Below are 15,216 nucleotides of genomic sequence, written 5' to 3' on the forward strand. Positions count from 1 at the left end.
TATTTTAGAATAAGTGAATATTTCTTGAATGCAGCCAACATAGGGCTTAGAGAGAAGTTTCTAGCACTGAATGCCTATGTCGGAAAAGAAGATCTAATATCAATAACCTAAATATCAAGAACAAATTAAATCCAAAGTAAGCCAAGGAAAATAAATAATAGAGCAGAAATCAGTAAAATAGAAAACAGCAAATCAAAGGAAATAAATCAATGTAATCAAAAGCTTGTTCTGTGAAACTAAATAAAACCCATCAACTTCTAGTCAGGCTAACAAAAAGAGACAACACAGATTACTAACATCAGAAATGAAAGAGGAAAGATCACTACAGATAGTAGAAAAAAATTAATAAAGAAATATTATGGATGAATCACTAAATAATACTCCTAAAAACCAATGTTACATTATGGTAACTAACTAGAATTTAAAATAAAAAAAGAATTATGGTAACAATTTCAAATGTAAGATATTGATAATAAGGTAAATTGAGGGTGGAGAGAACGGAGTGTGTGAGAACAGTATTTTCTGCTCAACTTTTCTGTCAACTTAAAACCTCTTGAAATAATAAAGTCCATTAATAAGGAAAAATATTTAAAAAAATGAAAAACAGTTGTATGATATAGATCTTATTACACTTTTGAAAAAAGAAACTAAAACTTAGGAAAGTTAATGTGCAAGGTCACATAGTAGTGAATTGTGGACCAGCATTAAAAAGTGCTGCTAAGATGTGGCACCTGGGTGGCTCAGTTGGTTAAGTGTCTGACTTGGGCTCAGGTCATGATCTCACCGTCTGTGAGTTCAAGCCCCGCAGTGGGCTCTGTGCTGACATCCTGGAGCCTGCTTCGGATTCTGTGTCTCCCTATCTCTCTGCCCCTTCCCCACTCATACTCTCTTTCTCTCTCAAAAATAAATAAGCATTAAAAAAAATTTTTTTAAATAAAAAAAGTGTTGCCAAGACTGAAATCCAAGCATTATAATATGGAGATAAAGAAATATATGTGTGGGGCGCCTGGGTGGCTCAGTCGGTTAAGCGTCCAACTTCGGCTCAGGTCATGATCTCGCGGTCCGTGAGTTCGAGCCCCGCGTCGGGCTCTGTGCTGACCGCTCGGAGCCTGGAGACTGTTTTGGATTCTGTGTCTCCCTCTCTCTCTGACCCTCCCCCCATTCATGCTCTGTCTCTCTCTGTCTCAAAAATAAACGTTAAAAAAATAAAAAAAAAGAAATGTATGTGTGTGTTTACACACACAGACATATACGTATGTATACATATATATATATATATATATATATATATATATATATATATATATATATATATATACAGAGACATATATATACATATATGCATATGCATGTGTACATATTTTGTTGATTTTCAGGGGCAGATAGATTTTATTGGCCCGGTACTGGGACAGTGACTCTCCCTTGTGGCAGAGTTTGGAGGGGAGAATGCAGATACACTCCGAGGGCCTCTTGTGGTCCAGTCCCGGGTTCTGGCTGTGCTAGCTGAAGGCGAGCCCAGGGCCAGGCTGGCTTGCAGCTGCAAAGCCCGACTTTCTGGCTGGTTGCAGTAGAGGTTGCTGGGGGAAGGGAAGGATTCTGGGGGCTGGAGGCAGCCCTCAGGGTACAGACAGGATGAGCAGGGAAGCCTGTCTGTTGGTGGACATGTTCTACCTGCTCTTGTAAGGCCAGGACGCCAGCAGGCCGGGGGAACCCCGTGGAGGGCGGCAGGCGCACAGGGCTGTGATAAAGCCAGGTCCCACGTGGGTGGCTGGACACGCTCAAGGCGCTCTGAGCTGTGGTGAGGACTGATGTGGGGACAGAGGCAGGAGGAGATGGCAGGTAACATTAAATCTCCTTACACCCTGCAGCCCACGGACAAACACTTGAGGCAGGCAGGGTGAAATGTTTCTCCAGGAACCCCCTGTTGTCTCAACGCTAATGCTTTGCTGGAAGGAAAACCACCCTAGCTTGACAACAGCCAGGCCTCCAGGAGCCTGGGCGTCTTCTCTAGCATATGAAAATCTCGCTGGAAACTTCCCCTGGACTTTACCTCCCCCAGTCTCTCCTCCTGGTCCCCGGGCAGCTCTTCCTGCCCACGGGTCCTGTCCCTGAGTTTTAATAAAATCAGCTTTTTGCATCAAAGACGTCTTCAGAAATTCTTTCTTGGCCGTGGGCTCCAGATCCCGTGAATCCCACCGTCACCCCAAAAAGTCCTCATCAAGGACTACAGAAAGACCGTGTGGCCCTGGGGCAGGGGCGCCGAGCTGTCCCAGAGGCACCTCCTGGGCTCCCTGGGAGTTGCCCGCGTTCTGTGGTCTCTGCAAAAAGTGGGCCTGCACAGGACCGCGTCCTAAGCGCTCGGGAGTCCAAACACGAGCTTGGCCTTGCCGGCTGCCACGAGTGTACCTGGGGGCTGTGTCCTGCAGGGCTCCAGGCAGGCGAAGGCGGCGAGCTCCCCTGCACAGGGCCGGGCTCTGCCCTGAGTGCAGCACCTGTCAGAGGGGTCATCACTGCAGTTTGGTTTCCCGTCGGGTTTTCTTTCTCACGGAAACCTTTCTTGAGCTGCTGGAAAAGCCTATTCTCCTCCTCTAGGGCCAGGAACTTCTGCTATCGCCACTTAGGGTTTCTTCTTTGGTCTCCTCTAGTGACATTCTCTGGGCCGTGGGCGCCCAGCCCTGTCACCTCTGATAAAATGTCTACCTCTTTGCTGATAAAGAAGTTGACCCCAGCTCAGCCCTCTGCCCAGGGCCATTTTATCCGAGAGCCGGAATCCGTTATTTAGGAGGTTTCCTCTTCTGTAGAATATCTATCCTCCCAAGGTTTGTGCTTTATCTCCCAGGGATGGGTAAGGTGGAGGAGAGAGTGATTAAGGAATTCCTTTCCCGTGACCCTCTAGCCTGCGGCTCCCTCCACCTCTGTCTTCCACCTTGACTTTGGGTCCTCGGGAATCCTCTACCAGCCCCTTCGCTTGTGTGTCATCCGATAATGCTCCCGGACTCCTGCCTTGCACAATGCGTGTCCCACATCCTGGACAAGTTTACATTCTGGTTGCGCTGAAAGCATCTAAATGTAAAATCAAACAGCTGTGTTTCCCCACTCATGTAGCACATATTTACTGAAACCCTATTCAGACTATTCATTCGACAAATATTGGTTATGTAGTAAGTGCCGGGGAGAATTCTTGTGCAAATCCTTGCTCTGCTGGAAATAGGATAGCAGTCCAGACACATCCTACCCTTAAGGTACTTCTGGACAATTGGGAAATGGCCAAGCTCCCATCAGTCTAGGAACAAGCATGTGACTTTGAAGTCATATGCTGACAAAGAGAGCAAGGGAACCACAAACCAGAGGAGAAAGCAGGTAACTGGAATAGCCCACTGCTCTCAGGCCCACGGTGATTAACAATTCTTGGAAGCGTAAAGTGACCTGCCCATCATCGTACAAAGCAGAGATTCGCACAGTGACGGTGCACTGCAGCTCTATTTAGAAGATGAACCACGTTACCTTTATTAAAATAATAATTTTTAGGTATAATAAAAAAGAAGGGTAGGTCCTACCTGAGAGCTAAGAGACGCTCACTGATGGCATCCCGTAACAAGTAAGGGAACACATGGGGCCTAAGACTCAGAGAAGGGTCCTCGCTGCCCTGAAGCTCTGGCTGGCCACGGTCTCCTCCTCCTCCTCGTTCCTACTGACTGGCAACTGATAAACGTTCACGCCTCAGACACACTGCCTGCCCCGGTTCAGAGGCTTATCTACCAGGAAACAGCCCCGCAAGGCACTGGCCTCCAAATGGCTCCATTCCTTCTCTGCAGGGGATGGTGCGCTGCCTTCCTCCGGGTTCCTAGGGCTCAGGTAGCCGAAGGTCTGGGGAGACCTGGGACCGAAGGGCCACTCCACCATCCTCTCCAAGCTGACTGATGACTCCATCACAGATGAGCTCTGTGTTTGGTGACGAAAACGGAAAGTCCAACTGTTTTTCTCTCTTATCTTTTGCTTTTTACTAGCATGTTGTAAGCACAAGTGGGCTTCTTGTCCTTCATCGATTTAGGTCTTGGACGCCGACTGTGTATAAGTCCCTGAACTAGGTTTTTTTGGCAGCTATGAACACATCTCAGATGAAGGAAGGAAGGGAAGAGGGCAAGAGAGAGAGAGAGACAGGGAGAGAGAAAGAGAGGGAGGGAGGGAGGGAGGGAGGGAGGGAGGGAGGGAGGGAGGGAGGGAGGGAGGGAGGGAGAACAGAAATTGAAGATCTTGGCTCCTAGTTTGTTATAATCAGAGCGGTTGGTCTAATTCAGACCCGGTGTTTATCACTACGCTCTGTAAAAAGAATCCAGGGCTCATTATGATCGACGCCAATACTATCAAATGGCATTTTGTAAATGGAATGTCATCCTCATGCTAAAGGGAAGCCACTAATTTATAGTCTCACAGAAATTCACCGTTTGTGTACAAGCCCCATAAAAGGCAGCAAATCACCAGTACCAAGCAGGTCTGTATATTCTTATGCAGCAACCATTTCAAGCACTTTCTCTGAATGTTTTCTAGAAAGCTGATTTATTACCGATTGGCTTCCTATTTGCAGAGAACATACATTTTAATGAATTACAAGCAGCATGGAGCAGGAAAGCATACATATTCTGGTGAGAAAATGACTAGAAATGCCTTCAGAGTTTGGGGCTAGCAGAAAATAGATTCCTGTCATCGCCAATTAAATGCGGACTGGGAGAAAACTAATTTCGCCCAGAAAAAAAAAATACAAGAAAACATTTTTAGAAGAAAGCACCTCCTATTTATAAGAAAGAGTGGGGGTGAGGGTTTTCTTATTCATTTAATCCACAAATTTTCAAAATCTAATGCAGTACAGTGGTGAAAGATGCTGATTGTAGTGCCAGAGTGGGTTAAAATTCCTCCTCGTTTACCTAGCTGTGTTGCCCGAGCCCCGGTTCCCCAGCTAGAAGTTGGGAATGCCTGGATAGGATTTACCTGGGCTGGTATTTAACAGAAGACCCAGGCTAGCCCTGCATTCGCATCATTAAGTAGACAGGATGTCTGCTGTTTGTGTTAGCTCACAGAAAGCTCGCTGAGAATGTCATTATACAGAAACGCCATTAGGCCAAAGTTGCACACGCGATATCGTCCCAGCAACCAATCAACGCGTAAGTGTCCACGACATCCCGACCAAATGTCTTCATGCACTGCAGCCTTCCAAATATGTATTCTATCCACTAATCCTTCACATTTTGTACTGTATTTTGCCATCCACGCCATGTGCACGCCTGTCAACCCGAAGGCCACCTCTTCCGAGATAACTCTCCAAACCGTCCACCCCGGTACTCTCTACCGTATCACCCGATTTTATTTCCTTCACACATTTAGGAGACTTTCCCAAGTGCATCATAGCTGTGGTTTGCAGCAGAATTTCCGTGTCTGTACTACTGACATTTGGGGCTGGATACTTGTTGAAGCGCTGTCCTGTGCAACGGAGGATGCTTTGTATCATCCCTGCTTCTAACCACGGGAGGCCGACAGCAGCCGCCTGCCACCCTCACCTGGGGTTGTAACAACCGCAGGTGACCCCAGACACCATCGATGCCTTCTCAGCCTTCCAGATGGAGACACGAGTAGGACTCGGGACAGCCCACACCCCCGACAGCCATGAACAGTCTCGTGCGTGTGCCTGCCATGTGTGCAAGACACGTGTTTTCTATGCGTGCCGATAGGTGGATTCGTTGGTAAGCACTGCTGACCAGCATCCAAGATGGCGTGTTTACGTTCAATGATTTTACATTCATCATCCAGCGTAAGACCACGGCAATGCTACGAGAGGCAGAAATGGATGCTATCCCCATTCGTAAATGAGACATTGATGAATAATGGGTTAACTAGGTTGCTAAAGTCTCACCGTTTTTAGAGACTGAGCATCCCATCCCCAACACAGACAATATAGTCTACTTCGAAAACAATCCAATACTCTCAACCCCAAAGTCTTCTCCAGGACAAATTTCTAAGTTCCTTCAATCGTTTCCTTACATCATCTCCCGCAATATTGCTCATATTCCACCACCTCTTTACCGTCCTATCCTTCCATTCTTTCTTCTTTTACATTTCTCCGAAAGCTTTAAGACAGAATTCACAGATTATAAAATTCAACCATTTAAAGTCCACAATTCCGCGGTTTTCAGTATAGATGCTCGTGCAACTATCACCAAGATCTAATTTCAAAATATTTTCATCACCCTGAAAAGACACTCATGCTCATTAATCACTCCCCATGCCCCTCAACCTCCTGGGTTCTAGCTCTACAGACCTGCCTATTCTGGGCATTTCGTTTCAATAGAATCATTCGATGTATGGCATTTTATAGCCGAATAATATTGCACTGTATGAGCACAGCACATTTATTTATTAGGTTTCTACTTCTAGGCTATTAGGAATAATACTGCCATGGACATTCATTTACAATCTTTTGTGTGGACATCTATTTTCTTTCTTTTTTTTTTTTTTTTAAGTTTACTTATTTTTGAAATAGCGGGGGAAGACAGAGAGGGAGGAGGAGAGAGGATTCCAAGCCAGTTCCACTCTGTCAGCACAGAGCATAACACAGGGCTTGAACTCAAGGACAGTGAGATCATGACCTGAGCTGAAGTCAAGAGTTGGATGCTTAACCGACCGAGCCACTCAGGTGCCCCTGGATGTCTATTTTCGATTCTCTTGGAAAATACCCAATAACAGAACATATGCATCACATGGTAACCCTGTGTCTGCTATGTCAAGGAGTTGCCTGACTTTCAAAGAAGCCATGGGATTTTACAACCACACCAGTGACATTTTAGAGTTTTAATTTCTTCACATCCACATTTGTTATCATGTCTTTTTAATTCCAGCCATCCAAGTGGGTGTGAAATGGTACACCTTCATGGCTTTGATTTTCATGTCCCTAGTGACTATTAACATTGAAACTCTTTACATGTGCTTAGTGGCCTTCTGTGCATCTCTTGTTTGGGGAGATGTCTATTCAAGTCACGTGCTACCTCTAAAATGGAACCGTATGTGTTTATTATTGAGTTGTAAGTGTTCTTGATATATATTAGATACAAGTCCTGTGATGGTGAATTTGTCAACTTGACTTGGCCCTCAGTATCCAGGTCTTTGCTCAAACAGTATTTTGGATTTTTCACTGAGGGTATTTTTTGTGGATAAAATTAATACTTAAATTAGTAGACTGTGAGTGGAGCAGATTTCCCTTTATCATTGGGTGGGTCTCAACCAATCAACTGACGATCTTAACAGAACAGAGACTGACCTCCCTGCCAAGAAGGAATTCTGCCAGCAGATGGCCTTTGGACTTGAACTTCTCGTCTCCAGCCTGCGAGCCCATTCTGTAGAATTTGAACTTGGCAGACTCCATGATCACATGAGAGAATCCCTTAAAACAAATCTTTGTATATATATTCATCCCATTGGTTCTGCTTCTCTAGAGAACACTGAATAACACAAATCTCTTATCACATGTGATTTGCGAATATGTTCTCCCATTCCATATATACTTCTATAATAGAATAAAATGTAGGGGCGCCTGGGTGGGTCAGTCAGTTAAGCATCTAATTCTTGATTTGACTCAGGTCATAATCTCACCATCGTGGAATTGAGCCCCACATCGGGCTCTGGGCTGAGAGCAGAGCCTGCTTGGGATTCTCTCTCTCTCTGCCCGTTGCCTTGAAATAAAAAGCTTTAAAAAACAATAAAACATGAAGAAGTTAGTATTAAACAGCGTTTTGTCTTTACTTTCTCATCTCTATGTCCTGCCACCAAGCACACACACTTCTCACACCATCCCCCTTCAAAAGCAGTTATTTGCCTCATAGAAAGGATGACCCAAAAGAAACCAGAAAGAACCAAACAGTCTAATCTTCATATTCAGAGCGCTTTATCCCAAAGCAATTGCGAAAGAACAGGTCTTTGAATTCCCTCCAGCTTGGCTTTGAGTAGCAAGAGCCAGGCCTAAAGGAAGGGAAGAAAAAGTTTAATCCAAACAACAGATTTCAAAAGAACTAATAATGTTCCTGTCTGCTCCATCAGTTTCTTTCCTGAAGACTCCAGGCCTGTTTAGAGTGGAAAAAAGAGAGCTTTACAGAACGTTCCAATAACTCAATCAAATGTAGAACTTTCCTCTGCATTACTAACAACTGTAGAGAATGCAGAGGGATTTGGGAAGACCTCAACGTGACAGGGTACCACCGAGGAACAGTGACATACTTACTCACACCTGCTGGACCTTGAAGCGAGAAGGAGTGCATCTGGTACATTCGTCTCCTTCTCCAGCGATATTCTCTGGATGGTATAATCTGGTATTTGCCTCCTACTATATTATCAAGTAATGGGGGATCTGAAAAACATTTTCTCCTTGCCTTTTTTCCCCCATTTTTACTTTCTCATCTTTTCCCTAATTCAAGAAGTCCGAGGAATATTATTTATCTTAAGAGTTTGTCAGGACCACGATGGTATAAATACCAACAACAAAACAAAATAAAAAACCAATGGACCATCTAGGGACACAGAGCAGAACGAGCATTATTCAGGCTCAAGCGTGTCCAACATGCAATCGTGGGAGGTTGCCGACCCAGAGGTGAAGAGCTTTACAAAGCTGATGTAGCAAAGAGGATTTTTAATTCTAAGATGAACAAATCCAATGTTTTAATGAGCAAATTGGACATGAAACAGACTCCAATAAATGCAAAGAAGTGGTTTTGATATGCTTTATTTTCCATTTAAAAATCAAGGGATTTAAATATAGCACCCATGCCCCACTTCTATTCACATAAAGGGAAAATATGCTATGCCAAGCGGTGAAAAGTGAATTTGTTGGCTTAATTTGGTCTTCAATCTGGCATTTTCCATGAAGTAATTTTCCCTGAGTTCTCAACTGTTTTGCCCGTGAGGGCAAAAACATAACTCTTCCTCAAATTTTTGAACACGCTTTGCGATAGGCTTTCAGGTTAATTCTTACTCGTCTTCTCTATCAGAAAATGTTTTTGTGTGCCAATATCCTTAAAGATGTCACCACAGTCCTGATATTTGAACGAACGTCAGATATGGGTTTATTGCCCACTGTGCTTGGATAGGTAAGCATTGAAGCGAACTATTTCTCAGTTGGGGATTAGCTAGGAATTGCCCTATCCATTTGAAAACTGTAATTCATCACAAGGACTAATCATGTGTATGTGAAGGAAAAAGGAAGTGTGTGTCATTCATTGTTACAGTAATAAAGAAGAAATTACACCTTATCTTATAATTTCACACTTCTCTTCCTTTACCCCTGGGTGTTTTCTAGAGTCTCAGAATAGATCATAACACTTGACTAATTAATTCAAATAGACACTTTTTGCTTTGATAAAAGGGATGGGACGGAGGTCAATGAAATCAGTTTCTGAAGTTTGAGGTTGGTATTCACTACACGCACCTAAAATGCCTCTTCTGATGTATTTTACCAACAATAAAATGGCTTCTCTAGCAAACCAAACTGGGAGCACCTGAAATCTTCTGATATGTAGAAAGACTTGGTTGGAGTCAGACGTGGAAAAGCATACCACACTGATAATGAAGCTGAACAATGAGAAAGTCACACAGATCATTTCAACATGTCTTTGCAGAACCGAGCCTGGGAAAAGGTTGGGATCAGTGTGCTTCATCGGATAGGTCTTCTGACAAGAACTTAAGCCTACACGCACCTCCTGAAAGGAACTAGAGAGAACTTTTGTATGTCCCTAAAGAGGCAAGGGAGGGGCGCCTGGGTGGCACAGTCGGTTAAGCGTCCGACTTCAGCCAGGTCACGATCTCGCGGTCCGTGAGTTCGAGCCCCGCGTCGGCTCTGGGCTGATGGCTCAGAGCCTGGAGCCTGTTTCCGATTCTGTGTCTCCCTCTCTCTGACCCTCCCCGTTCATGCTCTGTCTCTCTCTGTCCCAAAAATAAATAAACGTTGAAAAAAAAATTAAAAAAAAAAGAGGCAAGGGAGATTCAATATGCAAAGGAAATTTTTCTACTCTATGATATAAACACAAAAACGCAAGGGTCACTAAATTGCCATACCTAGAAAAAGAGTATTAGGGGGTGCATGGGCATCTCAGTAGTTTAAGCATCTGACTCTTGATTTCGGCTCATGTCATGATCTCTCGGTTCGTGAGAACCCCCCCTGCGTTGGGTTCTGTGCTGACATCATGGAGCCTGCTTGGGATTCTCTCTCTCCCTCTCTCTCTGTGGCTCCCCCACTTGAGCTCTCTCTCTCTCAAAATAAATGAACTTAAAAAAAAAAGAGTAAGGGTACTAGTTCCTGTTACAGAATCTCACAGGGACGAACACAAAAGCGGCTATGTACGTCCGCACTAGAAATTACTGAGGGGCGGGGGAGCTGGGGGGCAGTGGCAGAAATGGCTCGGACAGAGGCTTCTTTTACACCTGTAGGAGAGTGTAAAAGTGCTCCAAGTGTCCCCTGCGTGTCCTTTAGTCACACGGACCCTCCTGAACCACTTCATTCCTCTTTCCATCTGTGACACATTATCTCTCTCTGCCCCTGCGTCCCCTGTCCCCGTTCTTGAACTCTTTTTGTCCCCTTACACTGGAAGTATTGTTTCACAGTGACTAGAAGGAATAAGAGCCAGAAAGTACACGCGCACAGGGACGCCCAGCCTCACTGGGCTGACGGCAGTCTGATCCACTCCAACCCCCCTTCACCCACCAGCCAGCCAGAGGTGATTAAAACACAACTCAGAACGCGCCCCTTCACGGCTTCCAACCCTCCACGTCTCCCCATCGTGCTCAGAATAAAAACCAAAGTTCTCATCGTGCCCGCAAAGCCACTGTCAACAGGCCTTGCCTGACTTCCTCCAGCCCCATGTCCGCCTGCTATAAACCTTCCTTCTGTTCCTCAAGGGGAAGAAGCTTCCTCCTGCTTTAGGACCTGTGTCTGCTCCCAGCTCTGCCCGGCACGCAGGGCATCTCCTATCTGGATTTGGACGTCAGCATGAACCTCACCTCCCCAGGGAGGTCCTCCTACGGCAACCCCATACCGAGCGGCCTCATCCCCAGCACCGTTCGCCTCGTCTGTCGCCTCCGCTGGAACTTAACGTTGCCGGAGCACAGCCCCGGATCCCCAGAGCCACAGCAATTCCTGGCATGGGGCAGGTGCTCCCCAAATATCTGCCCAGCAAACAAGGCTGCCACTTCTTTGTTGAACGCTACAATAATACCGCTGTCCTTTCAGGAGGATCTGGCCTTCTTTCATCTTACGGACACTTGCAGAAAGAAAGACAGCTCCATTACTATGCAAGCACATTCCCATTAACGTGATGTGACATTACCGTTGCTTTTGTTCTTCCCAATTTGCTCACTCTCTCTGATCCATAATTGCATCTAATGTCTCACTATACTTGTTTATGCAACTTGAGTCGAATACTTCCGCGCACCGCGTGGTCTATTCATAGGTCTGCTTTGCATTTTGTCTGTTTACTTCACTTTCGTGTCCTCAAAACACTTTCGTGTGGGCGCCTAGACACGCGTGTCCCTTCCCCCGCAGCATCCCTATAGGATGCACTGTGGCTCACGCCATCCAAACGTCCATTAAGGCACCTGTCGATTAGGAAATCTGACCTACAAGGCGAAAACCTTTCTTTGGTCAGAATGGTTACAGAGCTCTCGCCATTGTCTTGCAGAGCATACAAATCCTCCCACAGCTGTGGCAAAGAAAGAACGTGATTAAAGGATTTTTTTGCAGGGCTTGATTGGGACTAGTCAAGTCTGTACTTTTAGTTTGCTTTGGTGAAAAAGAGAAAAGGGCATCAGAGAGCTCTTCAGCGTGTATTCAGCGAGAAATGGAAAAACCAAAAGGGCCAGGGAGAGGGGTTTTGCATCCCAAGAGGCTACAGGCACAGGGGTGAGGGCGTTCAGGGAGAAGCACAACCCCTGTTTTTTTCTCATGAATTCCGTCCACTTGAACCTGGTTACCCAATGTGACTTCTGCTTTCCTTCACAGGAGGTGAAGGAGACCGGTGCATCGTAGGCGGGCTCTTTCCCATAGGCCTGGAGCTAGAATTCGTGTAGAGGAACCTCTGGGCTTCTACGGATCCTTGAAAGGCCAGGATGGGCGGGGGTGGAGGGGGGGCCCGGAGAGAAAACCATCTTCGGCATCGTTCCAAGTCACCCCTGCTCGCGCACAACTCTGACAATTGCTCAGCGCTCCTGAGACTCACACCCCCCGATGCCACCATCTCCAGCTGGCCCCGCTCCTCCGCACACACCTCCCATCCTCGCGCTGGCCACATCTCGGGGCCAGAGCCACCGTCCTTTCTGAACCTGCACCTCAGCTCCATATTCTCTCCTCACCCCTCCTTGTTCTTGGCCCAGTACCCACCCGCGTGTCTGTGGGAGGGCGGGAGCGCGGCTTCTGTAAGGGACGATGGGCCGACTCCAAGGACCTCATCACACTGGCCCGCCTCCTACCCCAGGAGGACTTTTCCCTCCCCCTCCCTTATTCTCCACTAGCTCAGCCCAGTACTTCAAAATCTGCCACCTCCTGTTCCAGCAGGGTTGAGCCTGATCTGTGCCCCCTGTCACAAGTCTTCGATCAACTCTCCCTCGCCTGTTTAATTTAGATTTGGGACGGCTAACGTCAAGTGGGGTGGCAGGGCACCTGGCGGTCACGCTGTGTTTTCCTAGCTCATCCACGCCTCCACGTCTGTCCTGCCTCCTCCTCTGTCACCGAACCTCCCATACCTCCGCCCATTCTTCATCCTCAGCCGGTGACCCTGCTTTAGGGATCCCTGGGGAAGCAGAAGATACCAGAGCAGGTGTCCCCCAGCTCCTCCCACCCCCATCACCCTGCGCTCCTGCATGGGCGCTCCGGTACCCCTCCTTCACTGTCTCTGCGGAGACCCTATCCTTCCCTGGCCAGTCAGGAAGCTGCAAACCTAGTGGGTCCAGTTGTACCATTCCCTGGGCTTCACAGCTTCAGAGAATACGAATATTAGCGACATTTTTGCATTGGTGCATACATACTCATATGCTAATAAAACATATACCTGTTGTAAATTTGCTCATCTGAAGCTTCTGAGGGGTAGCTACTGAAATCTTGCTTTACACGGACTGAAAGAAGAGAGAAATTCGCCATCTCCCATTCTTGGAAGTCAAAGGAAACATCCTATTTGCCACAATGGGATTTTCCTCCCTCAGTCGCTAAGTCGATTTGCACCTTTCTAACTGCGTATAAATGACAGGTGTGCTGAGCTGGCTTTTATTCAAAGCCACGTACACTGCTCACCCCAGGGCTGAAAGCCCTTTCAGGGTCTCTCTGCCGTGGGTGACCCGTCATCACGCTGCTGTGCTGGGCTATGTCCCAACCCACAAAGTTCAAGGGCTTAAAAACAATTACCTCTTCAAGGACATCGGCAAGCTTACTGAGGATCTCTTCAGGAAGGCTCTGGAACGTTGGGACACTGCAAAAGCAAACAGAGAAGATGCTGAAGCAACTTCCTTCCACCAACCAAACAGCAACGTGCAACAGCAAACGTTTCACGACCAAGAACCTGCGGATGAAGACGAAAGCACGGACACGAGCGTGACTTGATGACCGACAGGGAAAAGGCACGTTGTACCAGGGAGAACACAGAAGTGGGCCAGAGCCGAGGTTAAAGCCCACTTATAATTATAGATGCCTCGGCTATAACGGGGGAAAAAACAGTTTCTTCTTTACCAGTCTTCTCTCACCAGATTCCTCTCTAGGTCCCTCTGTACGTACACACACGCACGCACGCACGCACACACTCACGCACACTCCCTTCTACAGGACCCCTCTACTCATTCTTTAGGACACAGCTTGAATGATGACGCACTCACACCTGCAAGCATTCATTCAACAACCTTGGAAGCTTGCTTTCTCCCCACCCCCCTCCAGCCAGGTCAGGTTCTCCCCCTGAGAGCTTCTTTATCCCCTGCTCTAGCAGTCATTAGATACTTAATCAGGGATTTGTTCTGGGGTATTCTCCCTGCGAGAATTAAAATTCCACAAAAATAAGAACAGCTTATCTGTCTTATTCAACTCCTGTGTTTTCCATCATTTACAAACAACGACACGTTAGCGCGTGTGGAGCAAAGTTATGAAAGCAGGGATGTGTGAAGGCATCCTGGGACAATGATAAGGAGCAGATCAGACGTGGAGAAAAAAAGCCAGACTCAGTAGGCCAGGAAAACACTAGTTTCCCTTACCTCCTCCTTCTCTAATTTTTCCACCCAATGACCAGCAAAGGAAAATACGGAGCGACGCTAAATGCACAGACCAACAAAAGTTCTTTTATATGTGAAATAGTAATGACTTCAAAAGAAATAAACACACCCATCAAAATGTCATTCTTGAAACTCCACTGCAAAGCCTAACTGGGATACAGAACTGAAGTCTCATATAATCATACTTCAATGCTTAAATAGAAGGCTATAATGAGTGCATCTACATTTGTGTATCTGATATTTGACTTAGCAAATAATTCAGGCTTGATTAGAACAATACAATGAAAGAAATCAGAGCATACCATTCATCTGTCCCTCTGATTCCTATTACTTAGTGTAAAGCCTACTGACAACATCCCAAGGTCTTTATTCAGAGGTGGAACGATTCATCCAGGCCCATCTGTTCCACCAGATTTACTGCTATGGTCTTAGCCGTGTGGGTTTTAATTTCCAGAAGGCAGTCTATTTCAGCAGCTGGATGGAACTTCTCACAGAAACAGAGGAAGACAGAGGAAGCTATTTCCATGAGTGATGCAGGTGGAAAAATCTACCCCTTCCTTGTTCTTTTAATGAGCTATCTCTCAGCATCTCCTAAGATGGACGGGTGATCAGAATGCTTCTATCCCAGTGGGTATTGGTGTGAACCACAAACTACAATCGAGTTTTCCTCATATTATAATTGGCTCCCTTCCTTAGACAAGCCTGTAGTCTCTTCTATGCTCCACTTTATCTGAACTATGCTATGTCCATGCCAACGCATACCATAATAATTCCACGTTCTGGAGAGTTCTTGTCCACAAGAAAAAAAAATTAGTATGTGCTTGATGACATAATACATTAAGCAAAAACATAAACATTAAATTGTAGGAAGGGAACTTTAAATACCTTTTACAACTGTGCTTTTTTTTCAGCTCTGAGGTATAAATGACAAATAGAATGAGA

General features: G+C 46.1%; 1 protein-coding gene across 3 annotated transcripts in view; it reads right to left on the reverse strand.

The window, feature by feature from the left end:
• The window catches only part of PRKG1 (protein kinase cGMP-dependent 1), a 1,261,759-nt gene that overhangs the window by 353,451 nt on the left and 893,092 nt on the right, over positions 1 to 15,216 (reverse strand). For all 3 annotated transcript variants that reach the window (XM_043596140.1, XM_043596139.1, XM_043596141.1), the window contains exon 5: positions 13,424 to 13,487. In XM_043596140.1, the coding sequence (XP_043452075.1) occupies positions 13,424 to 13,487 (64 nt within the window). The remainder of the gene's footprint in view (positions 1 to 13,423; positions 13,488 to 15,216) is intronic.

Source organism: Prionailurus bengalensis, chromosome D2 (assembly GCF_016509475.1).
Source record: "Prionailurus bengalensis isolate Pbe53 chromosome D2, Fcat_Pben_1.1_paternal_pri, whole genome shotgun sequence".
Lineage (NCBI taxonomy): Eukaryota > Metazoa > Chordata > Mammalia > Carnivora > Felidae > Prionailurus > Prionailurus bengalensis.